Genomic DNA, 26,347 nt, shown 5'->3' with positions numbered 1-26,347 from the left:
TTGCAGAGAGCCAAGATCGTGCCACTGCACACTAGCCTGGGTGACAGAACGAGACTCTGGCTCAAAAACTAAAATAAAATAACCCCTCTCTCGTGCTCTTGCAGCATTCTGAAGTCCATGGAGTTTGCACCGTCCGAGGGCGCTGGGACACAGGTACGTGTCTCACTCAATGGTCAGCACTAGCGTCAGCCCCGCTACTGGTTACCACTGGTCCCTCTGGAATATCCCATTATCTCACTGTTTCTACGAGGCCTCTCGCTTACAGTCAATGAGTCATACTTCAAGAACATTTTAACCAAGTTAAAACAGATTGTCTTTTTCTTCTCTCTCTCTCTCCTTTTTTCCCATGTGTCCAAGGTATGAACCAGGCATAGATCAAAAGCCACGCTGGGGATGAACAAGGGATTGCTTTGTCCCTAACTGATAGGAGATGGGCACTACCAAAAAGCAAATTATCTTTAACTAAAAAGAGGCAAAAAGAGACAAGTTAGTGTTTTCCAAACTGGTAACTGAAGTGAAATTGTGATTTCACTTGAGCCAGGTACTAAGAACGTAAATAAAAAACTGTCAGTTCTGTTTAAGGTGGCCAGGCTCAGTAGCTCATGCCTGTAATCCCAGCACTTTGGGAGGCCAAGACAGGCAGATCGCTTTGAGGCCAGGAACTCGAGAACAGCCTGGGCAATATAGCAAGACCACGTCGCTATTAAAAACAAAAAAAAACGAAAAATAGCCAAGTACTATGGCATATGCCTGTGGTCCCAGCTACTTGGGAGGCTGAGGCAGGAAGATCGCTTGAGCCCAGTAGTTCAAGGCTATGGTGAGCTATGATTGCGCCACTGCACTCCAGCCTGGGCAACAGAGAGAGACTTTTTTTTTTTTTTTTAAATTGCATTAAAGAGCAGCCAAAAATGGATTGGTTTAGGAACTTCAGTTACATGCTGCCTCAGTAGAGAAGGCACAAGGGCAGGATGACAGTGGCCCAGGGTCATCTGGTGGCCAATTAAAACTGACTTCCAGGCCAAGCATGGTTGCTCACGCCTGTAATCCCAGCACTTTGGGAGGCTGAGGTGGGTGGATCACTTGAGGTCAGGAGTTCGAGACCAGCCTGGCCAACATGGTGAAACCCTATCTCTGCCAAAAATATAAAAAATTAGCTGGGTGTTGTGGCACACGTCTGTAATCCCAGCTACTCGGGTGACTGAGGAAGGAGAATCACTTGAACCCCAGAGGCAGAGGGTACAGTGAGCCAAGATTGTGCCACTGCTCTCCAGCCTGGGTGACAGAGCAAGACTCCGTCTCAAAAAATTAAAAAATCAAATCAAATCAAATTGACATCCTAAGTGGAATCTGACTCCAGATGCCCAGAAGACAACCAACATCTTTGTGGCTGGCAAAAAAAAAAAAAAGTTCCCTTTACAGAAACGTTCGGACAGAGGTTTGTGGCTTGGCAGCCAGTCTTACGGCCAAATGAGGCGCGAGTTCAGGTCGCTTGAGTTTGAGAACAGATGAGAGAATAATTAATTGTTTAGAAGCTGTGGAAGTCTAAGAAGAAAAATGACTTCAACTAGAAGCCATTCTTTCTCAAGGGAACTTGTTTTCCACGTGTGTTAAACGTCTTGGGGGAAAATCAGCTGTCCCTACCCACTTCGGAGTCAGATCGAGAGCTGGGTGGGAACACGGACAGACGGAGGGAGGCAGGGCTCCGGGCCTGGTCGCCCAGGAAGCAGGTGGGTGGCCGGCCCCGCAGTGAGCCCCACAGTGAGCCCCCTGCTCTGCCTCTTCTAGGATGCGGCCAAGCCCCTGGAGGTGCTGTTGATGGAGAAGAACCGCTCGCTGCAGTCCGAGAACGCCGCACTGCGCATCTCCAACAGCGACCTGAGCGGTAGGTTGGCCGGGCTTCACGCGTGTGAGGTGCTTGGTTCGCTTCCAGGGGTCGGTCAAGGAAAAGCAAGGTGAATCGTGAGTCTGGGCAGATGCATGGCCAGAAAAGCGCCGGTTAATGAGAACCTTTGACTAATGCGTGTTGGGTGCCCTTCTCCTCACCGCTCCTTCCTTCCCTTCCCCGCCCTGCTTAAAAAGCTGGATGTTGAGACGGGCCAGCCGCACAGGCTCTGCGGAGGTCAGTTAGGGGCAGTGCGTCTGGAGACCCCGGGAGGGACAGCTCGGAGGACGTCGGCCTTTCTGATCTGTGTCTAGTTGTGCTGCACAGAGGCCAGGGACAGTGTGAACCCGGCCTCGCTCTGGTGGTGTTTTCAGGGACAGCCCCGGGTATGCCGGGTCCAGTAGAGGTTTTTCTTCCTTGGTCAGGTCTACCCTGGGGACGCGTCCCCCATCCTTAGCCTTTCTTGGCTCATCCCCCAAATGGTGGCGTCACTGACTGTGCTTCTGATTTGGGCAGCTGGTAAAACGCGTACAGGTGTCTCGGGCTCCGATGGTATTGCATTCTCAAAACGGGCGCGCGCCTCCAAATCGAGGGGGCTTGGTACCGTGCATCCACCTCAGAGCAAGAGGTACGAGCGAATCCATTGGTCCAAAAATGTCAGTGTTTGCTGCTCTTCCGGCCGGGGCCAGCGGGCCCAGTAAGAGGCCCGTGACCCGTCAACTCTTCCCTGTGTGTGTCACCGGCTCCTTGTCACGCTAGGAGTTTGAATCTATGTGAAGGGGACTCTCCAGGCTGCAACGTACAAGAAAGGCGCAAACATGAATGCATGTTGCTTGTTTTGGGAAGCCTCGTTTGGCTGACTTACAAATTTAATCGGAAAACAAACCAACCCACCTCATTGGCCCTTGTAAAAAAAAAAAAAAAAACCTGCACTTTTTTTTGTTTTCCCTTTTGCGGGGGCAAACTTTTGCATTTTGGTCTTGGTTTTTTTTTCCCCCTTTGGAATCCCCCATAATGCATTCTGTTTGCCCTTCCTTGTAGGGTCAGCCAGGAGGAAAGGGAAAGACCAGCCTGAAAGTCGGCGCCCGGGATCTTTGCCGGCCCCCCCTCCTTCTCAGTTGCCCCGCAACCCGGGGGAGCAGGCTTCCAATACTAATGGTACACACCAGTTCTCACCAGCGGGGTTAAGTCAAGACTTTTTCAGCTCATCCCTGGCAAGCCCCAGCCTACCCCTGGCTTCTACAGGAAAATTTGCACTAAACTCTCTTCTCCAGCGGCAGCTAATGCAGTCCTTCTACTCCAAGGCTATGCAGGAAGCCGGAAGCACAAGCATGATTTTTTCAACAGGTCCATACAGCACAAACTCCATATCTTCCCAAAGTCCATTACAACAAAGCCCAGATGTCAATGGCATGGCCCCATCCCCCAGCCAGTCAGAAAGTGCTGGGAGCGTCTCCGAGGGCGAGGAGATGGACACTGCAGAAATCGCCCGGCAGGTCAAAGAGCAGCTCATTAAGCACAATATCGGACAACGTATTTTCGGACATTATGTGTTGGGACTGTCTCAAGGGTCCGTGAGCGAGATCCTAGCTCGACCCAAGCCATGGAATAAACTGACTGTTCGCGGCAAGGAGCCATTTCACAAGATGAAACAGTTCCTCTCCGATGAGCAGAACATCCTGGCCCTCCGTAGCATCCAAGGCAGACAAAGAGGTGAGAGACTGGCGTTGGGTGGCGCCAGCGTGTGAGCCCGTCACAGAGTTGCACATGTGTGTGTGCATGTGTGTGTGTGTGTGATGAAACATTTGTGCATCACATCAGGTAAAGTTCTCTTTACTTCTGCCACGTCCAGAGCTCAAGGGTGGCCCGGCATGAGTTAAGGCTGTTAGATTTGGGAGATCTGGACTTTCAAATGCACTCAGCACTCCATACTTAGGAAACCCTGTAGTATTTCAATACTGTAGATCATATTACATGATGTATAGCGTCTCGGTATGCTTAGTGGCCATGGGTCTAATTGGCCTTGGGTGCTGGTCTCACTTTTGGGAGGAGCCCTTGCGTCCCCTCCAGCCCCATAGGACCATGTTGACTGGGCTCGATCATTGGGCAGAGCTGGTTCTGTAGGGAGAACACGTCACAGATGACACCCCCCACTTTCCCACCCCGCAAAAGAGGGCGTGTCCCGTGGCCACCTTCCTTACATTGTTCATGGTCCATTAGCGATTTGTTTAGCATTATGAGTAAAACAGGCCTGGCTTGAGTAAAATACACAAAAAAATTTATTTAGGCACCCTTTCTACCCCACCCTCTGTAAAAAGATAAAATGTCAGTCGCTTTCATAATTTCAAAAATCCTAGCCGGGCATGGTAGTTCACGCCCATATAATCCCAGCAGTTTGGGAGGCTGAGGTGGACCGATCGCTTGAGTCCGGGAGTTCAAGACCAGCCTGGGCAATATAGATTTTGTAATCTTTTGATCTACAAAAAAATCAAAAGATTAGCCGGGGGTGGTGGCGTGTACCTGTGGTCCCAGCTACCTAAGAGGCTAAGGCAAGAGGATGACTTGAGCCCAGGAGGTGGAGGCTGCAGTGAGCCATGATTGAGCCACTGCACTCCAGCCTGGGCAACAGAGTGAGAACCTGCCTCAAATAAAAAAAAACAAGAAAGAAAGTTCCTTCTCTGTTTTAAGACCAGGGGAACAATGTGCCACATCAACAGAGCTATAGAGAGGTCATTTCATCAGACATATTTGAAACACCCTGAAATTTAGACTCAAACAGAGCAGGGAGATGTTTTGAACAGCATCAATTTGCACCAAGAACATGCAGTGTTTTATGAGGATGTTAACCGAAATTGAATGTCTTTGGATGATTAATGTGAGCTTTGTTCTGGGGGCTGGTGGGTGATCCTCCTTCAAGGCAGTCCTCCCTCCCGTGGACCTCCCTGGCCTTGATGCCGTAGGTCGCTACTTAGATTTCCCCCATCTCCTTTTGCAGCAGAGTCACGGCCTCTGCGGGCCAGTTAGCCAGGGAAGGGCCTCTCAGAAGATTCTAGAAACTCCCAAGTTGCACAGGCAGCCCTGAGCCCTTTCTTTAGCGACAGGCGGCTCAGATTTCATGTCACACAGCCCATATCGTCAACACCACCATTCCCCTGATTGTTTTGTTCTTACCACACTTGTTTTTCAACAGAGAATCCAGGCCAGAGCCTGAACAGACTATTTCAGGAAGTACCGAAACGAAGAAATGGGTCTGAAGGTATGTTGCAGGCAGGTGTTTTCTTTGCAGTCAGTCACCTAGGGAAGCAGCATGTCCTTAGCTGTGTATTTGGGTTAAAACTGTGCAGTGTGATTCTGGCCTGGAACCTGATGGAAAAACAGCTAGTAAGTATAAAACAAGGCACGGGTTCAAGCACACCCAGCCCCTTCCTCCCAAGCTGCCTGCCCTTTCCCAAGCGCAGGCAGAGGTGAGAAGAGGCATCACTAAGCTAAGCCCCCCTGAGTCTGAATCCCAGCCCACTTCAGATCCTAATTACCCGGTCCCCCATTTTTCTCAGACGCAGTTGAAAAAATAACAGTGGTTGCTCTGAGAAAAGTCAGGTGACTCCATCAAATTAAATACTGCTGCTTCCTTGTATTTTTAACTCGGAAATACACTCAAGGTCCTAAGGAACGAATGCATCCCAAATCGTCCCGGTGGCGTACTTGTTTTTAAATGGTGGTATACTTGTTTTGAATGCAGTGGTTCCTATTTAGGAAGGTAGTACGAAATTAAACTATCCGGGCAGCTTCCCGAAAGAGCTGGGGCCGGCCCCCGGGCCATAGTAGCTTCATTTCGTCTGCACATTTGCCTGCACAAACATCACCGTGTGGCCAAAAGAATCCATCCTCGCCCCTTAGGAATTTCTGCAGGCTCCTTTCCTCGTTTGTAAATTTTAAAAAGACATTATGGGACCATAGATGCGAACAATTTTTTAAGTTAAGTCTGTCTGTCTTCAACCCTGTGCCTCTGAATGATTGACAGACAATCAGCCTCAAACCCTCCGCCCTCCTTTCCCGTTTATCCTGTGTGGGCCACCAGCCTCCAATAAGCATCTAACCCCGACGAGAGTCAGTCCCAAGCCACAGCAGTTGCTTCTAAGTGACTCATGAGAAACATTGCCTTTTAATCACCCACCTTTTATATATATGGATTAAATGATCGGTTCTCCAGGGCACTAACCCACGGGTGGTGTCCAGCTCTGGCAGAGTGACACTGGCCATAAGGTCAACTGAGCGGGAAATCCCTCCTGCCCGGTGTCGCTGTGAAGTTGCACTCACAGCAAACGCAGGCCACTGGGAGGCCACATCTGCCTCCTTGTGTCACCAGCCCCCACCCGGGGCTATATATCAGAATGATGTCTTCGCGCAGCGCTGCTTTCTGTCCGAGGTTTGGGTTTGATGTCATTGGCGCAACTTCTCCCCACAGGTAACATCACCACCCGGATCCGAGCCTCGGAGACTGGCTCTGATGAAGCCATCAAGTCCATCCTAGAGCAAGCCAAGCGGGAGCTCCAAGTGCAGAAAACTGGTACAGCTTCCGTTTCTTCACCCACTGTCTTCCAAACTTAATTAAGAGAATTGTCATGAGTGCTCTGGTCAGCAGTAATTAACTTTTTTTTTTTTAAAGCAATAATGAACGCCTGTTCTCAAGCATTTAGGCACGTAGAGAGAAGCAGGTCTGTCTTTGTGATCTGTATTTGCCTAATAGTTACCTTTTTCTTTTTTTTGAGATGCAGTCTCGCTCTGTTGCCCAGGCTGGAGTGCAGTGGCACAATCTCAGCTCACTGCAACCTCTGCCTCCCAGTTTTAAGCTATTCCCCTGCCTCAGCCTCCCGAGTAGCTGGGACTATAGACATGTGCCACCATGCCCACTAATTTTTGTGTTTTAGTAGAGACGGGGTTTCACCATGTTGGCCAGGCTGGTCTCGAACTCCTGACCTCCAGTGATCTGCCCACCTCGGCCTCCCACAGTGCTGGGATTACAGGCATGAGCCACCACACCTGGCCCCTAGTTACAATTATTCACAGAAATTACACTCCTCAACTTTGACAGAACTACTTGCGTTTCAGAATATAGCACAGGAAAATGAATACTAAGTATAAAAATTATCAGAGGCTAGGTGCGGTGGCTCACACCTATAATCCTGGCATTTTGGGAAGCTGATGGGGGAGGATGGCTTGAGTTCAGGAGTTTAAGACCAGCCTATGCAACATAGTGAGAGACCTTGTCTCTTAAAACACTAGCCAGGCATGGTGGTGTGCACCTGTGGTCCCAGCTACTTGGGAGGTTGAGCTGGGAGGATTGCTTGAGCCAGGGAGGTGGAGGTTACAGTGAGCCATGATCATGCCACTGCACTCTAGCCTGGGCAACAGAGCGAGATCCTGTCTCTAAAAAAAAAAAGAAAGACAAGAAATCCTCGGGGAAAGGAGCCCCAGGAGGGCACGTCAGGGAGCACTTTCACTGACACCCCCTTTGTTACCCTCTACATCTGTGTGTACCAAAGGCCACCAGGTCATCAAGCTGCAGCATCAGGCCCTGGCCCTTGGTTCAGACAAGATGCCTGAATGTTTCACTGACAGGGGCCATGCTGGGGAAATAGACGGTGTGGTCCTCCCAAATAACCCACACTTTGCAGTAGGTCAAGTTAGGATGAGAAGCATGTCCCCAGCTAAAGGGGGCCCCCCCCGCCACACTCTCACCCCTGTTTCTCCACGCAGCAGAGCCGGCCCAGCCTTCCTCCGCATCCGGCAGCGGGAACTCCGATGACGCCATCCGCTCCATCCTGCAGCAAGCCCGCCGGGAGATGGAGGCCCAGCAGGCCGCCCTCGACCCTGCCTTAAAGCAGGCACCGCTGTCCCAGAGTGACATCACCATCCTCACCCCCAAGCTTCTGTCCACCTCGCCCATGCCCACCGTGTCCAGCTACCCGCCTCTCGCCATCTCCCTGAAGAAGCCCTCCGCAGCTCCTGAGGCTGGTGCCTCTGCTCTGCCGAACCCCCCGGCCCTCAAAAAGGAGGCCCAGGACGCCCCCGGGCTGGACCCCCAGGGAGCCGCCGATTGTGCACAAGGGGTCCTGAGACAGGTGAAAAACGAAGTGGGCCGCAGCGGTGCCTGGAAGGACCACTGGTGGAGCGCGGTGCAGCCAGAGAGAAGAAACGCCGCCTCCTCCGAGGAGGCCAAGGCCGAAGAAACGGGCGGCGGGAAAGAGAAAGGTAGCGGTGGCAGCGGAGGTGGCAGCCAGCCTCGGGCCGAGCGCAGCCAGCTCCAGGGACCCTCGTCATCAGAGTACTGGAAGGAGTGGCCCAGTGCCGAGTCCCCATACTCCCAGAGCTCAGAGCTGAGTCTGACCGGGGCCAGCCGCAGCGAGACGCCACAGAACAGCCCCCTGCCATCCTCCCCGATCGTGCCCATGTCCAAGCCCACCAAGCCCTCGGTCCCCCCGCTGACCCCTGAGCAGTACGAGGTCTACATGTACCAGGAGGTGGACACCATCGAGCTCACCCGGCAGGTTAAGGAGAAGCTGGCCAAGAACGGCATCTGCCAGAGAATCTTCGGGGAGAAGGTAAGGGATCTGATCTTGAGGCTTTGGTTCTCCCGTCTCTTCTCCTTGCTGAGGACCAAGTATCTATCCCAGAGTCTGTGACCCTCACCCACTTCAGTTCACCCAAGAGCGGAGCATAAGGCATCCTCTGCTCCCAGACTTCCAAGGTGCGGCTGGTAAACATTCCAGCCCCGATTCCATTTGTCGAGCCCCGACTGCAGCCAGGTTCTGGGCTCGGCCTCTCACCTGTGTGCTGCCCTTTCAACCTCTCAGTTACGCTGGGAAGTAGATGATAAAATCCCCATTTGACCAGGAAGGATATCAAGGCTTGGGGACGTTAACTACTTGCCCCAAGCTGGCCGGCAGCCTAGTTCACATCTAGCTTTTGCTGCCAAGGGGGAAGCCGAGAGGCACCCCTGCAAGTTTCTTTGGCTAAAAAAGATCTGATCTGATCACATAGAGGGACCACCAGTACGCAGAGAGCCAAAAGGGACTTACTAGAAAAAGCTGCAGAGAGCATCATTGTTCCTTTCTGTGTAACTCTTGGATATTGTTCAGTCAGAGAGGTCAAGCAACCTGCCCAGGGACACACAGCTCGGGGATGGCCCAAGCAGGGTGGCCTGTGTTTCCCCATCATCCGTCCCTAGCTCAGGAAAGTGTAATCATGCATGGACAAGCTTCTAGGGCTTTCTGTTCTTGGCACTTTCCTGGTCACTGGGATTCAGGAGAATGAGGGTTAACTGCACCTGCCAAATCTAAAATAAACATCATGTCCTAGTATCATTTTATTTATTTATTTTTTGAGATGGAGTCTCACTCTGTTGCCCATGCTAGAGTGCAGCGACGCTATCTCGTCTCACTGCAACCTCTGCCTCCTGGGTTCAAGCGATTCTCCAGGTTCAAGCGATTCTCCTGCTTTAGCCTCCCGCGTAGCTGGGATTACGAGAGCCCACCACCACGCCCAGCTAATTTTTGTATTTTTAGTAGAGTCGAGATTTCACCATGTTGGCCAGGCTGGTCTCGAACTCCTGACCTCAAGTGATCTGCCCGCCTTGGCCTCCCAACCCCCTACCATTTTAGATTAGATTTAGATTAAATAATGGAGTGCTGAATAGAACGAGAAGCACCCCCTCCCCTAAAAGGAAGGTGCCCTTTCTGAGGGAGCACGTGGCTGATCAGCAGGGGACAAATCTCCCTCCCCTGCTTGCCAAGCCAGGGTCCCTGCATGGTGCCGTCCCCGCACTCCCCGCCCTGCCTTCCACTCCGTGTTTGCCATATGCTGTGCTGTAAATCCGAGTGGTGTCCAATGGCGAACTTTGCCCTGATTTTGCAAAAGGTGAAGGGGGGCAACTAGAAATGAGGATGAGTATTTCAAGCCCCTTGAGATTTCTAGATCAGTGTTGTAAAAATACCATTTGAGAACATGGAAATAGACATTCGTGCTCATGCCTTAAATTTAGCAGACTTAATAGCACTGAACTTGTTTGGCCCGTGAGTGCAGTTTTATTCTGGAACTTGAGAACTTTTCAAAAGAGTGATCGGATGCAGCCCCTAAATATCCCAGGGCGGCATCTGTGTCCTGTGGGGGGTGTTTGTGCCTATACATATGTATGGCCATATGGGAGCATCAGAAAACTCGGGTGTGTACACGCAACTCAGCGATCATCTGCGGCGGACTGTCACTCCCAGGCCAGCTCCCCGGGTCCTACCAGCTCACCTCTGGGCCCCCACCTTTGATCAGGATGCGGTCAGAGCAAGCAGACCTTTCTAAATGCCGGCCTGGTTCTGTTTGCAGAGGACACCAGCTTCCCCGGTCCCACCGGCACCCACTGCCCCACCTCCAGAGGGGTCTTATCCCTGGCACCTTAGCCTTTCCCGGTGCCACCAGGTGAAGAGCAAGGTGCTTGTACACACCTCCTCCGCAGGGTGTCAGGGTGACAGGCCTGCTGTCTTGGCAGGATCAAGACCCTGGGATGAGACCCTCTTCCCTTCCTGGGAGCCAAGAGCTGTGGCTGTAACCATGGCTTGCCCAAAAGTCCTCCTGTGCCGGGGTCTCAGCCTACCATTGATCTTTAAACGTTTATTCCCTGCCCACAACCTGTCACTGCCACCAGGCCGCAGTTCTGTGCTCAGAAGTCAGCCCTAGACACGCCCTCTGTGTGTTGCATGTGCATTGCAGCAGTGTCTGTGGCATCAGGCTATTACCCCGGCACTGATGGCCGTGTGTGTTCGGTGCCATTCCAGGTGCTGGGCCTGTCCCAGGGCAGCGTCAGCGACATGCTGTCCCGACCGAAGCCATGGAGCAAGCTGACGCAGAAAGGCCGAGAACCCTTCATCCGGATGCAGCTCTGGCTGAACGGCGAGCTAGGCCAGGGTGTTCTACCCGTCCAGGGCCAGCAGCAAGGGCCAGGTACCAGGGGTCCTGCCAGAGGAGAGGGGCTGCCCCCACTGTAGCAAGGACCTGGTCACAGCAGCCCCACCTGGGCTATGCAGAGAGGGAGGAGGGAACTCCACCCCAGGAGGCGGCCAGCCACGCTCCCCACCATGGGCTGGTGCTGGGGGACAGAACCGTCCCCTTCCTCCACAACCTGTCACCGTGGGACTGACTTTAGTGTTTAGGAGAGAAGATCGTGCCTAATTTTATAAGCAGCAGAAAATGAGTTACCAATTTAAAAAATGCTGTTTATACATAAATACAGGTAAAAGTCAAGTAGCTGAATCAGGGATTCAGGAAAGAAAGTCAGCCAAGGGTACTAAAGTGGGAGATGTCACAGGCAAAACCTTTCACCTTCTCCCAGCCCAGGGGCCTGGCTTTGCGACAGCAGCGCCTCCCTGGCCCGCGGGTCCCGTGCTTGCCCCTCCCCAGGAGGAGTGGGAAGCCTCCCCAGGCCTTGCCACATGCAGTTAGGAAGCTTTAAGCCCTGGGCCGCGTTCCTTCCTTTAATTATAACCTTTTTCTACTTCAGTCCTCCACTCTGTGACGTCGCTCCAGGACCCGCTGCAGCAGGGCTGTGTGAGCTCAGGTAAGCAGCCAATTTCTGTTGCTTTTACATGAAATGTCTCACTGCCTTTTCTGTTGTCCCGTGCTCTGCTGTGTCCCGGGGAGACTCCAAGGGACCCCACATTCTGGATTTGGGGAGCTGAAATATGGCATCCTGTCTGCAAACGGGGTCCCTCTCTGCGTCAGTTTCTAATGGAGGGCGAGTCGACAGTGCACGGAGGGACCCTGCCAAGGTTTGCACACCCACTGTCATCCTTCATCGGCCTAGAGCCTTGTGTTCAGGGCTGGGGTCTAAGTCAGAGACAGATTCCCCACTCGGGGGCTTACTGTCTGACAGGAAGGGACAAAGTACGGGCGCACATCCCTCTCCTGGTGTGGTCGTGTCAGGGGACTTCTTGTCTAACCGGAAGACATCTAGGCATCCTCTGAACAGGAAAATGGGGAGCTTGGACCTTGAACAGTGGGAAAGGTAGGGTAGCAGAAAGGAAATGGCCAGGAAACCCCTGAAGACAGCTCAGGCGTGAACGGATGAAGAGCTGGGGACTGAGATCAGAGCCCGGGAGCAGGTGGTAGCGGAGGGTGGTGGCTGCAGGCTGAGAAGCTCAGGCTCCTTTCTGTCTGCATTTCACAGCCTTGAGGTCTCCATCCAGACTTGTTCTCTTTGCCACACGGTGCCTGGACACAGCCCGTCCAGGCTGACCCATGGCTACGGCTCCTAGGCTCCCTCCTGCGCCCCCCGCCTCCCATCTCATGCGCCGATCCCACACTTGGAGCTGAGCTTTTTACAGCCAGCTTTTAGGAACAGCCAGCACTGTGAGCTGGTCCTCTTTTTCCCTTTCTGTATTTTTCTAAACATGTTGATTCGTCTCCATATCCCATTGATTCATTGAAAACACAAACAAAGCTAACAGGAGCACGAAGCCCGCCAGCTTGCCGCAAGCTCCACGAGGGGGAATGTGTGTAGCACAGGGAACAGCTGTGTGGCAGTGGCTGCTGCTTCTGCAAGAGCCCAAACCCTCACACAGATGCAGCCGGAGCGCCTCGGTGGCATCTCAGTCCCCAGTTGAGAGTTCCGCGTGTTTTCCGTGTTTGATTTGATTCTGACCAACGTAGGGGTCAGGAGGCTGCATCTCACCGCGCTGTGGGTCTTCTTGGCTGGACATCTAGGTAGAGCGGGCGTCCATCGGAAGAAGGGATCACTCATTCTGGCTTGGCCAATTTAATTAGAAAGTACCAAGAACTAATCCAGCACTGGCTCGAGTTCAGAATACTTGAGGGGAAATAATGGATGTAGCTGTTTGTGCTGGAGTTTTACGGACGTCTGCATGGAAAGTTAGCCTTGACCCCCTGCTCTAACGGGAAGTTGGCCTTCTTTAAACTCATGAGAGTATTTGAGTCCATTGAGGCAGGACTGAACTTGGCAGAAAGTGACTAATGTTTTCTAGATCAAAACCGCTCGTTAGACCGGGTGCAGTGGCTCACGCCTGTAATCCCAACAGTTTGGGAGGCCGAGGCGGGTGCATCACCTGAGGTCAGGAGTTTAAGACCAGCCTGACCAACGTGGTGAAACCCCGTCTCTACTAAAAATACAAAAAAATTAGCAGGGTGTGGTGGTGGGAGCCTGTAATCCCAGATACTCGGGAGGCTGAGGCAGAGTTGCTTGAACCCGGGAGGTGGAGGTTGCAGTGAGCTGAGATCGTACCACTGCACTCCGGCCTGGGTGACAGAGTGAGACTCCATCTCAAAAACAAAAAAAAACCAAAAAACCCCTTGTCCTACATAAAACAGGAAGTCTCCCTCGGTGCCATCCCTGCTGGCATCAGATCGATGCCAGAAGCAATTTCTCCTTGACGGAACAAATCCTAGAAGAATGACGTTTTACTTTGTATTGTAACAGATCATCGCCACTGTGCTGGAACGTCCCTACAACAGTCACGTGTCAAACCTGAGAAAAACACACTAGGCTCTAAGAGGAATGTAAATGATATTTGTAAGATACCAATTGACTTTATAGAATAAAGTCAGTTAAGACTCCTGGGCAGTCTCGCAGATTGGAAGCAGGAGATAGAAAAAGGCAATGAGCCCCTGGATGAAACGGAACAGGGTATGGAGGTTGCCAGTGGTTTTTGTGAAGAGGCAGCAAATGGATGTATCTCCCCCACCCCGCTTCCATGTCATTCCAGCGAGAGGGGAGGTGAAGCACATATCACCGACCCAACACCCTGAAGAGATAGGAAAGCAGCAGCAGAAGCAAAAATCATGGTCATAGGAAAGCCAGCAGCAGAAGCAAAAATAATGGTGACTAGGGGAAAAAAATGGAAAAAGATTTCTTATATTGCAGGAAAATTTTTTCTTTTTTTTTTTTTTTTTAAGACGGAGTCTCTCTCTGTTACCCAGGCTGGAGTGCAGTGATGCAATCTCAGCTCACTACAACCTCCACCCCCCAGGTTCAAGTGATTCTCCTGCCTCAAACTCCCGAGTAGCTGGGAATACAGGTACCCACCACCACGCCCAGCTAATTTTTGTAGTTTTAGTAGTGACAGAGTTTTACCATGTTGGCCAGGCCAGTCTCGAACTCCTGACCTCAGGTGATTTCCCCCACCTCAGCTTCCCAAAGTGCTGGGATTACAGGCGTTAGCTACTGCGCCTGGCCAGGAAAATTTTTTAACATTGTATAGCGTAATGACGGCTAAGTAAAAATATTTCTCTGGACCAGCAGGACTAGGAGGGCTTTGCCAGAAAGAAAAGAGATTATCATATGGCTTTCCTCATCTGAGTCTTTACTATCAGAGGTTACTTTTCAAGGGAGTTTCACACGGTGGCTCACATCTGTAATCCTAGCACTTTGGGAAGCCAAGGTAGACAGGTCGCCTGAGCTTAGGAGTTCAAGACCAGCCTGGGCAACATGGTGAAACCCTATTTCTACAAAAAACGCAAAATTAGCCAGGTGTGGTGGCATACACCTGTAGTTCCAGCTACTTGGGGGACTGAGACGGGAGGATTGCTTGAGCTTGGGAGGTCGAGGCTGGAGTAAGCCAAGATCACGCCACTGCACTCCAGGCTGGATGACAGAGGGAGACCCTGTCTCAAAATAATAATAATAAAAATTTTTAAAGCTATGTTTGCAGTATACGGAGTGTGTGTGTGTGTGTGTGTGTGTGTGTGTGTGTGTGTGTTGGAGTCTCACTCTGTCGCCCAGGCTAGAGCGCAATGACACAATCTCAGCTCACTGCAACCTCCGCCTCCTGAGTTCAAGCGATTCTCCTGCCTCAGCCTCCCAAGTAGCTGGGACTACAGGTGCGTGCCACCACACCTGGCGATCCACCCACCTCAGCTTCCCAAAGTGCTGGGATTATAGGCATGAGCCACTGTGCCCCGCCCAGTATATGGAATTTAATTTAGAAAAATAGAGTTGCTTTCTAACAGTGGTTTTTAGTAAATCCTTAGGATGGGTGACATGAGAAACTCTAGAATCTTCCTTGACAGTGTCTCTGTGGAAACTTCCCTGAAGCAGGGGAGCGAGCCTCTGTCCTAAGATTGCTGCAGGATTCCGATTCCCTGTTCTTCCCATGGCTACCCCAGAATCCTCAAGAGGCTCACAGACCCAGAAGATGCTCCCTCCATTGTCTGCCTTGAGTAGCTCACCGTGGTAGAACCAGTGTCTGCAGGAAGGTCATTGCAGGCCCGTCTTGGCTTCTTCCTGAAAGTCGGTGAGAAACGCTCAGTGCTTGAAATTCCGGGCCTCCAAGATGGACTGGCGGTTGGTTTTCCCTCCCAGGTAGGCAGGGACTTTGGACAACTTGCTTAGCCAGCCACAGCCCTGCAGTAAAGGAAACAGGCTTACAGCGGAGTCCGTGGGGGCGGATGGCTCTGTGCTGTGTGCTCGGTTACCATGGCGATCAGGTGCCCTGCGCTAGAGTGGCCTCGCCCATCTGAACAGCAAGCTGCTGGCCCAGGAGTCTGTTTTCTTTTCCTCACTGAAGAGCTCCCGTCAGCGTCTTCCTGCTGGGCTCTATTGCCCTGTCTGTCCCTCCATTTTCCTTAATGACTTAGGCGCCAAATTTGCCAAAAAGGAGAGAGAAACTGACGTTTCATTCACATCATTACTTTTTCCTCTTGGCGGATACAACAGATGCTGAATGTTCCTCTAAGAATCCAAGCATGGGGGTGACGGCCTTGGGCATTAAGGAAATTTGATGCCATTTTTAAGCAGCAGCGTCACTAGTGACCCGCCACTTTTTCTTAGACGCTGTTGAGGCCTTGAAAAGGCGTAAGGTGATAGGTTCCATGCCGGTCATGAGTAACTTCTTTTTAAGAAAAACGGTTTTTAAAAGACAAATCTTCAGATCAGTTACCTGTTCACAGGTTTTCTGGTGCGTCTTAACTTTCTACAAATATTTTTGTGTTGGCTTCTTGCAAATTGCTCAGCGCCTTGGGGTGTAAAGGGGGGCGTAGTTATAACCAGAGTCATCTTTGATCTAATTTGGAAAACTTCATTTCAAGATGGAGTTGCAGGTGGTCCTCAGGGACTGATTCTGCAGTCCCTTTTGTCTGTTCGTCATTCCAGGCGTCATCCCTCATTCCTGGACCTCACACTACTTAACCATAGCAAATGTTCATAGAGGAGAAGGTAGGGGCTCTTTAAGGCTTGTTTGCTCAGAGTGTGGCCTTCTTATCATTCAGCAATTTATCTTACTCTATTTTTTGTTTATTTTTTATAGATAGATGGGGACTCACTCTGTTGCCCAGTCTGGAGTGCAGTGACATGATCACTGCTCAATACAGCCTCAACCTCTCAGGCTCAAACAATCCTCTCTCCTCAGCCTCCTGAGTAGCTGGGATTTACAGACACTGTCCACCACACCCAGCTAATTTTTTTGTAGAAGTGGGGTCCTTTTTTTTATTCTTTCTTTCCTTTTTTTTTTTTTTTTGTTTTTATTTTTGTTTTTGTTTTTTGAGATAGAGTCTCGCTCTATCACCTGGGCTGGAGTGCACTGGCGCAATCTCCGCTCACTGCAACCTACACCTCCTGGGTTCAAGCAGTTCTCCTTCCTCATCCTCCCAAGTAGCTGGGATTACAGGCACCCGCCACCACACCCGGCTAATTTTTGTATTTTTAGTAGAAATGGGGTTTCACCATGTTGGCGAGGCTGGTCTTGAACTCCTGACCTCAGGTGATCCACCCACCTCAGCCTCCCAAAGTGCTGGGATTACAGGTGTGAGTCACCACACCCGGCCTTTTTTATTCTTTATTTCCAATACCCAAGTAAGCTGGAGAAGTAGGGGGTCTCTATTGCCAGGGCTGGTATCAAACTCCTGGCCTCCCAAAGCGCTGGGATTACTGATATGAGCCTCCACACCTGGCCACTTTGTAACTTTTTAATGTGGGAGCATTTCATTGCTGTGGCCAACAAGCTGTTACGTCTGCATTCACACTGGCTTGTAGTGTATTATGGCTATCCAGGTGGAAGGATGGTCCCCTGCCCTTGGCTGAATCGTAAAATTCCCGGCTCTTTCCCGGCGTGTTAGAAATGATGGGTTCCAAGCCTTCTCTGCTGCCTGTTGCTGTTCCCAGTCAGCCAACAGAGTATCAGTTGCCTCTTTGAGAAGACAGCTGCTGTGGTCTGTCTCTAACGTGGGTGGTCCGATGTGTGCCCCTCTTTGACGTGAAGCCCACAGGGCCGTGGGCTGTCCATGACCTTGTACAACCAGGAGATCCCCTATCGCGGTCAGGTCCACATTCCTTTTGAATGTGCATGTGTGTCATGGTCATGGCTCTTAGCTGGTCCCCACCAGATAGCCAGGAACATGTGTCCAGGGCTCATGAGCTTTAAACTCTGCTGTAAGATTCTAAAGCAGTGTCCTTGATAAGCAGCCGGTTCTCCCATGTTCATGGCTAACACTCAGTGTTGCGAGCATGTGGATTGCATGTTCATAGGGACAGGAGGGGCTGATTGCACCCCCTGGAAATTCCATGGCACTGTCTGAAGCAGGCAGGAGCCAGGCACAGTGACTCACACTTGTAATCCCAGCCCCTTGGGAGGCTGAGGTGGGTGGATCACTTGAGGTCAGAAGTTTGAGACCAGCCTGGCCAACCTGGTGAAACCCAGTTTCTACTAAAAATATAAAAATAAGCCAGGCATGGTGGTGTGCGCCTGTGATCCCTGCTACTCAGGAGGCTGAGGCAAGAATATCACTTGAACCTGGGAGGTGGAGGCTGCAGTGAGCAGTGACAGCACCATTGCACTGCAGCCTGGGTAACGAAGCGAGACCCTGTCCCCCTGCAGAAAAAGATTACCTCTTCCGCTGGAGGCATTAAAGACTCAGCTTTTCAGCCAGGCGCAGTGGCTCACACCTGTAATCCCAGCATTTTGGGAGGCCAAGGCGGGCAGATCACCTGAGGTCAGGAGTTTAAGATCAGCCTGGCCAACATGGCGAAACCCCGTCTCTAGTAAAAATACAAAAAATAGCTGGGTGTGGTGGTGCAGGGCAAATCTGTAGTCCCAGCTACTCGGGAGGCTGAGGCAGGAGAATCGCTTGAACCCGGGAGACCGAGGTTGCAGTGAGCCAAGATCACACCACTGCACTCCAGCCGGGCGACAAGAGCAAAACTCCATCTCAAAAAAAAAAAAAAAAAAAAAAAAAAACTCAACGTGATCTCAGCTGAGCTAAGATAAAACAGGACTGGCTGTGCCACCGTGAACCCTTCCAGAGACAGGTGAGGCAGGCTGCGCGGGGGCAGCGCGGGAAGTCCCAGCTGATGAGACGAGGCTGGGGGACCACCCCGAGAGCCACAGGAGGAAGGGCACATGCGCTTCTCAGAAGTTCCTTGATGTGTGACGTGTCAGGATCACTCGGAGACCTTGCCGGAAAGCCCCTTTGTCACTGTGTATGACCTGCTTGTTCAGTTCCCCAAGCCCCTCCAGATGCTTGTGGGATTCACGATGGGGGTTGGCCACATGTTACTGGAACCAGCACCCTGTGACATTTATGCAGGAGAACACGGGTGTGTGGAGGGCCTTTTGTTCCTGGGACAGCCCAGCCTGGGGGACCCTGCACACACAGATCCTGCACAGACGCCCCAGGCAGCCAGTGCTGAGTACCATAGCCCACTTTAGGTTTTGTTTCAAAGCAACAAACGTTGCTGTCAAGGGAGCAAGGCGGCCTACGCAGGCTGCCAGCACCGCCCCAGCACCCTGCAGTCCCACCTCCCAGCACCACCCATCACACCCCCTTGGGGAAGGCTTTGCCAGAACTCGGCCCCCAAAGTCTCTGTTCCTAGAGCAGAATTTGTCCCTGTACCTCACCCAAAGAGAGGGGAGAAGTCATAGCCCAGAGTCACCGATTTATTTGACTTTTTTGTTTTTATAATGATTTGCAGGATTTTTTCCAAGAAGTAAAATGCACCATAGTTACAAAATGCAAGCATTCAAACTTACAATTTTTTTTAAAGAAATCAGTCACCAGCCCTCCCTCATCCTCCTCTCACACACCCCCAACCCCCCACCCCGCCACCGTCCCCAGTTTCTCATGTGCCCTTCAGGACAGTCATGCATCTAAATATTTATTCCACACAGACGGGGGCCGTGCAGGCCTCAAAAAGGCCATGTGCCTTGCTTTTCTCCCTTAGTAACACACCGTGGGGACCTTCCTCCATCAGCATGTGGAGGATTTTCTCATTTTGTGTGTGCGTGTGTGAGACGGAGTCTCTCTGTCACCCAGGCTGGAGTGCAGTGGCACGATCTCAGCTCACTGCAGCCTCCGCCTCCCGAGTTCAAGCAATTCTCCTGCCTCAGCCCCCAAGTAGCTGGGATTACAGGTGTGCGCCTCCGCACCCGACTAATTTTTTGTATTTAGTATAGACAGGGTTTCACCACGTGGCTCAGGCTGGTCTCGAACTCCTGACCTCAGGTGATCCACCAGCCTCAGCCTCCCAATGTGCTGGGGTTACAAGTGTGCACCACCACGCCCGGCCAGATGTCTGCCTTTAAAACAGAATCTGGTCACATCTTCCTACCTCCTTTGGTGGAGATTGTCCCTTGCAGATGGTGCTGGGTGCTGCTGGCACCCTAGTCCTCTGAGGCGTGATCTGCATGTGCCTTTCCAAAGTCTCACCTTCTACAAAATGCTGTTCCATCCTTGGAAGCTGTCCGTTCATTGACCAGTTCCTTAAAGTGGACACGAAACCTTGAGCTTCCAGAGTAAGACTATAGGGTCTAGGTCACTGCTCAGGCCATTTGGGGCCAAGCTAGTATGGAACCAGGCCAACTAAGCTGGAAACAGCCGGCAAGGTTGAGGGGTCACATAACTCTCGTTCTTCCCATCGCTTTCCCTGGACCCTCCATCCTGGTGCTCCCTGGCTTCCCCTTCTGAAAAGGCCCAGCAGGCCCAGCCTGGCTTATAAACACATCCCGTTCTCTCCCCTTCAGGCTTTCCATAGAAAACAGAATTTACAGCACATTGGGCATTCAGTACAAGAGACAAAAATAGGTCATAGGAGCAAATGAGGACTTCAGTTTTCAGTGGTTGAATTCTAGGGGAGGAATGAAAAAGCTTAAATGCCTAGAAACCCTCAGGTGATTGCAGAAAGGGGATGGGAATAAAACAAGGGAGTCCACGTGCTGGCATGGACTCTGTGCCACTAACAGAGCTGATGTCCTTAATCCGTAATCAATAAGTGAGGCCAGGCACAGTGGCTCACGCCTGTAATCTCATGTAATCTCAGCACTTTGGGAGGATGAGGCAGGTGGGTCACCTGAGGTCAGGAGTTCAAGACCGGCCTGGCCAACATGGCGAAACCCTGTTTCTACTAAAAATACAGAAAAAATTAGCCGGGCGTGGTGGCGGATGCCTGTATTCCCAGCTACTCGGGAGGCTGAAGCAGGAGAGTAACATGAACCCAGAGGTGGATGCAGTGAGCCGAGACGGCATCACAGTGGCACTCCAGCCTGGGCAACAAGAACAAAACTTCGTCTCAAAAAATAATAATAATAATAATAAGTGGAAACAGTTCCCTCCTCTTATGGATGGAATAAACCAAGACTCAGAGATAAGAGGTGATTTGCCCCAGTCAAGAAAGTGGTGGCCAGGCACAGTGGCTGATGCCTGTAATCCCAACACTTTGGGAGGCCAAGACAGAAGGATCGCTTGAGTCCAGGAATTTGAGACCAGCCTGAGCAACATAGCAAGGCCCCATCTCTACAGGAAATTTAAAATGTAGCCGAGCATGGTGGTGCGCACCTGTAGTCCTAGCTACTCAGGAGGCTGAGGCAGGAGGATTGCCTGAGCCCAGGAGTTGAATCAGCAAATCAGTGACAATATGGAAGCCACGTTTACAAGGTTTGGCTGTTGGAAAAGTATAATCCACCTGGCCTGGGCTGCATGGAGTGTCCATACTCCTTTGAAACCTCTTCTGGTCTAAATTCAGTGAACCTATACACAATGGCTTGAGGTCCTGTCCCTGCTACAGGGCAACCCTGCCTTTCAGCTGTCACGGCCCCCGGAGCCATGCCAACACCCAGGCCCCAGCCCCATGCAGACTGGCCCGAGGGACCTGCCAGGCTCCCGGGATAAGGAGGGGAGTTTCTTAATGGCATTGCCCTGGATAGAATGGGAGCCAGGCAGGAGGCTTCCATCGGGGCCTCCTCTAGATTTTGTGTTTACTTCTTCCCTTTGGAACTGGATTCCTAAATATAGCCCCAGTCTGAATTGGCAGATGTTGGGTTTGTCCTTTCCATGAGGGCCAAAATTAGTCTGTCATTTGGCACCTAAATAAAGCAGCCAAACTGCCTTTAAACCAACTTTGCAATTAAGAGGTAGTTGGAACATTCTATTTGATAAGGAAAGTTTTATGGATGCCTTAGCAGCACCTCTGAACCCAGGAGGCTGAGGAGAGAGGACACCCGGGCCCCAGAGGGGCACTCCTTCCCCGCCATCAGGCCTTCTCATTCCAGAGTTAAGGTCAGTTTTGTTTCATGTGGCTTAAAACACCTCGTGAATGTGGAAAAGAGAATCAGTGCTCCCCAGAAACAGCACTCCGAGCGCACGGCAGCGGTTACTCCAACTGATTTATTTATTTATTTGTTTGTTTATTTATTTATTTATTTTTTGCAAGCAAAGAAAAATCTGTCCAGAGTGCCTGGAGCTGGGTTAGTGCAGGGACTCCCCAGGGGCAGGAGAAAGATGTTATAATCAATTATCACATCATAACACTGATGTATGATAATTACTGAGTGTTTCTCCTGAGATAGTGCAGCATTTGGCTGGGATGCCGCTCTTTCACGGTCCACTGCCTGATTAATATGCAAATAATAGGCTGATTGCATGATGAATGCAGAAATGAGTTCGCTGATAACGTGAGCACCGAAGCGGGAAGATGATAAATTACTTTTACTGACTGTCCTACATTAAGTACCCTTTCTCAACAATTTCATCACAAATTAAGTAAAGCAGTATGGAGAGATTAGGAGGACGTGTAAAATAATGTACCTTAATGGTTTTTCTAATACCGTCGCGGAAGACGGAAATGTCAGCTTGGTTCTGCCCGGCGCGGCCCTGGGTCTTTGTAGGGCTAAGTGAGTTCACTCACCTGGGCATTGAGTGGAAGACAGGAGGCAGCCCACCACACCGGCGTGTTCCACGGGCAGTGATCAGCCATGGATTCTCTGAGGAACATTCCATTGCAGCCCATCCATTGCAACCCCGCACACTGGGCCAACAGGCAGCATCATGGAAGGAGGAGGACAGGCTGTTCTCAGGGCAGACGCAGCATCCTCCCCACAGATGGGCACCCCCAAGCCTGCTGTCCACCATGTGCCTGCGGGAAAGGAGCATTTCTGGGCTGCAGGCCTGGAAGACTCGAAAGAAAACAGTATTTAAGACCTCGTGCCTGGGCACAGTGGCTCACGCCTGTAATCTCAGCACTTTGGGAGGCTGCGGCAGGAGCCAGGAGTTTGAGGCCAGGAGTTTGAAAGCAGCCTGGACAACATGGGGAAGCCCCATCTCTACAAAAAATACAGAAATTAGCCAGGCATGGTGGTGTGTGCATCTGTAGTCTATAGTTTCAGCTACTTGGGAGGCTGAGCGGGGAGGATCATTGGTGGAGGTTACAGTGAGCCGAGATCACTCCAGCCTGGGCAACAAAGCAACACCCCATCTCAAAAAACATAAACAAAAAAAGACCTCCTTAACCTCTTTTTAGCTCTTCCAAGTCTCGGAAATCTGGAAGAATTAATTTCACTATTAGAATGGCAATGGGCACACCGGCCAGAGAGCATGACTTGGTAAAAGGGACAGATAGGTTTGCCCAAAGCCAGAATTGAACCCTTGAGAAAAAGAGGGTACACACACACACACACACACACACACACACACACACACACATTCTGTCTCCCTCACACACACACACATTCTCTCTCCCTCACACATACATTCTCTCCCTCACACACACACACACATATTCTCTCTCACACACACACACTCGCACAGTGATTAATCTTTGATTACAGCAAAGCAATTTAACCAGAGGCTTTGTTTTTTCCCATCTTAGTAATATATATTTAGACTGTTTGTATGACATACATTTTGTCTTAATGCACAGGGATGCATTGATAAGTGTTCGTACACACAGCTGGCTTGGTAATAAGGTTATTGAAGGTAATTTGAAAGCATCATTTCTAAATCAGTATGGATCTGCAGAAAAGCCGGAACAAGGCGAGCCTGTGCCCCTGAAGCAGGGCCATCTGTGTCACCCAGTGTCCCTTCAGCAATCTGGCCAGACTGCGAGTTCACTACCAAAATTGAATTGTAATTTAAGTAGGGTTTTTAATTTTTAATATCTTCAAGCTCTGCTTTTGATATGCTTATTTCCTTAAGAGCTTATAAAAGATACACAAGCCAAATGAGCCCGGAAGGAAAGTGAGTTTCCACTCCGAATCCCCGGCAGGTCCCCTCCCGGCCTGCAGGTGAGCTCTGGTTCTGCGCAGGTTCCCGCCAGCCACAGGGCCTCATCACCTCTGCAGCTTCGTCCTCGCGCATTTCAGGCCAACACAGAATTTCTAAGATCATTTCTCCCCAGCGTACCTTCCCATGTTGGGGAGATGAAAGAGGAGAGTAGAAAACCACCCCAGAGGGAGGGAGGCTCTGGATGGCACGATGGCGTCTAGAGGGAGGGAGGCTCTGGATGGATACGATGGCGTCTAGAGGGAGGGAGGCTCTGGATGGATACGATGGCGTCTAGAGGGAGGGAGGCTCTGGATAGACGCAATGGTGTCTCCTCTAGTTGGAGGAGCTCATGGTTAACTTCTCAGAACAAGTTCTCACTCTCTTGGCAGCAGAGGCCTGTCACACCCCTGTGCTGTGGCCAGGACCATGCTGCCCGCACAGCTGTACCTCCAGACCCTGCTCTGGCACTGCTCTCCCCAGAAACACCCTCTTCCTAGACTCTGAGTGACCCGCTTAGTGACATCGGCCTCCCACTTTGGTTACAAGATATGGGGGCGCAGGGTCTGCCTTGCTTATGGCTGTACCCCCACCACCTGGCACATGGAGGGTTTCCCTATTGTGGAAGGCATAGGTCCCATCTTCGAGCAACTTGGAAGTCAGTTTTGGGGAGGTAAAATACAAATCGCACAAGTTAAACAACCTTGCTCTAATTGAAACAGGTTTTCTTTGGGGCCAGATATGGTGGCTCATGCCTGTAATCCCAGCACTTTGGGAGGCCAAGGCAGGAGGATCACTTGAGCCCAGGAGTTCAAGACCAGCCTGGGCAACATAGTGAGACCCTATCTCAACAAATAATAATTATAGTAAATTAGCTGGAATGGTGGGATGTGCTTGTAGTCCCAGCTGCTCAGGAGGCCGGGGCAGAGGGATTGCTTGAGCCCAGGAGGTCGATGCTGTAGTGAGCAGTGATTACGCCACTGCACTCCAGCCCAGGCAACAGGGTGAGACCATATCTAAAAAAAAAAAAAAAAAAAGAAAAAAAGGGAGAAAGAATTTTGGCTCCCATGTCATTATAAGAGTTTCTTGAGCAAACCTAAAAATACATATTGTTGGCCAGACACGGTGGCTCATGCCTGTAATCCTAGCACTTTGGGAGACTGAGGCAGGAAGATCACTAGAGTCCAGGAGTTCAAGACCAGCTTGGGCAACATAGTGAGGCCCCCATCTCCACAAAAAATTAAAAATAACCAGGCATGGTGGCGCACACCTGTTGTTACAGCTACTCAGGAGGCAGGGGCGGGAAGATCACTTGAACCCGGGAGGCAGAGGCTGCAGTGAGGCAAGATTGCACCATTGCACTCCAGCCTGGACAACAGAGCAAGATGCTGCCTCAAAAAAAAAAAAAAAAATACACACACACACACACACACTATGGCTATATAGTTGGCACACAGACACACCCCAGCACCTACTAGGTACCAGCGACTTTGAGTTCATCTATCCTATTCTTTCTTTAGTCCCTGCAGAGGGTGGGGGGGGGAGGTGTGTGTGTGAAAGAGAGAGAGAGAGATCGTTGCTGTTCCATTTTATAGAAGAAACTGGCACCCACTGGTTGAGTGGGCGGGGGGCATTGATCTTTCCTGGAGTGGAGCAGAGCTACCACCCATCCCCTCTGGTTCCTCTGAGGGATCTTCCCACCCACTCCAACCCTTTTCAACCCCCACCTCTCCCCGCCCGCCCCGGCCCCACCGCTTACAGACTCTTTCTCAGGTTCTTTCTGCTATTGAAAAACTGTGATTTGATAGATTTGGGGCTGGCAAGGGATGTGCCCAAAGCTTGATGCTGCCACTTGTATGGGCACAGACCTTCCCGGGGGCAGAAGGCCATCCCGGGACCCTGGGGAATTGGACCTTCGCGTCCCGCCGCTGGCGTCAGGCACAGCTGCTCACCCTCTTGGAAAGAAAGCCATTTTGTAGTTTGACCACGCTGGGCATGTCTCTGATATTCCTCAGTATGTTGTTGGGCTACTTTTGTTTCTTTCGTGGTAGGGAAATGTCCAGTGGCCTAGGAAGGAGTTGTGGAAAGCTCATGAGTATCTTTGTGACATCTGCTAAAGTTGCTGCATATTGTGTTTCAAGCTCTTGTTAATCAGTCAAGATGCCAGTCTTACTCAGAAGAAGAATACTCTGGGTTTTTATATGGGCTGTGTCTAATGGAGACGGAGAATGTTCGGTGGAGATCCAGCAGGGCTGTGAGCTTCTGCTGCTGGATTCAGAAGCAAGGCTTGGGAACCGAGGAGCCCAGCATCACTGCCACAGCCGAGGAAAGCCTTGGTTTTCAGAAATTTTGGAGCTGGTCATGCAAGTGTGTCTCATGTTTGTGGTATGACCCTGTATGACCAAAATACAGGAGGCCAGGGCCAGACGCGGTGACTCACACCTGTAATCCCAGCACTTTGGGAGGCTGAGGCAGGCAGATCATTTGAGGTCAGGAGTTCGAGGCCAGCCTGGCCAACATGGTGAAACCCCATCTCTACTAAAAATACAAAAATTATCTGGGCGTGGTGGCGCACACCTGTAATCCCAGCTACTCGGGAGGCTGAGGCAGGAGAATCACTTGAACCCGGGAGGCGGAGGTTGCAGTGAGCCGAGATCGCACCACTGCACTCCAGCCTGGCAACAGAGACAAAGAACAAACAAACAAATAGGAGGCCAAATGAACATTGTCGTTCTCCTTTGATGCTGAGAAACTCAGTCCAGGCATAAACCCCCAGGGGGTGTGGTCTCTTCAGAGTACAGGGTCAGTTCCGGAGCAGATCTGGTGCCCACATCACCATCTGTCCCTCTGAACCCAGCTAGGAAGCATCCAGGCTGGGGGTCACCCTGTTGTGGCTTCTGAAGCTGTCAGCACCAGTGGCTGGAAAGGCCTGCAGGCTGGGCA

At 51.2% G+C, this 26,347-nt stretch overlaps 1 protein-coding gene and 1 non-coding gene across 9 annotated transcripts in view; one reads left to right on the top strand and one right to left on the bottom strand.

The window, feature by feature from the left end:
• Window positions 1-26,347, top strand: part of CUX1 (cut like homeobox 1) — a 472,214-nt gene that overhangs the window by 381,813 nt on the left and 64,054 nt on the right. For 5 of the 8 annotated variants that reach the window (XM_025381011.1, XM_025381007.1, XM_025381006.1 and 2 more), the window contains 2 exons: window positions 105-153; window positions 1,786-1,882. In XM_025381011.1, the coding sequence (XP_025236796.1) occupies window positions 105-153; window positions 1,786-1,882 (146 nt within the window). Of the gene's footprint in view, window positions 1-104; window positions 154-1,785; window positions 1,883-2,923; window positions 3,596-5,072; window positions 5,139-6,347; window positions 6,450-7,639; window positions 8,485-10,707; window positions 10,874-11,429; window positions 11,487-26,347 lie in introns of all 8 variants that reach the window. The other 3 variants (XM_025381003.1, XM_025381004.1, XM_025381005.1) reach the window with 2 other exon arrangements.
• On the bottom strand, window positions 345-475 carry LOC112621953. The gene has a single exon (XR_003118873.1). It is a non-coding gene; the product is annotated as a small nucleolar RNA SNORA48 (small nucleolar RNA).

This window comes from Theropithecus gelada, chromosome 3 (genome assembly GCF_003255815.1).
Source record: "Theropithecus gelada isolate Dixy chromosome 3, Tgel_1.0, whole genome shotgun sequence".
NCBI lineage: Eukaryota > Metazoa > Chordata > Mammalia > Primates > Cercopithecidae > Theropithecus > Theropithecus gelada.
The sequence above is the reverse complement of the archived record's forward strand: the minus strand, read 5'-3'. Positions and strand labels throughout refer to the sequence as shown.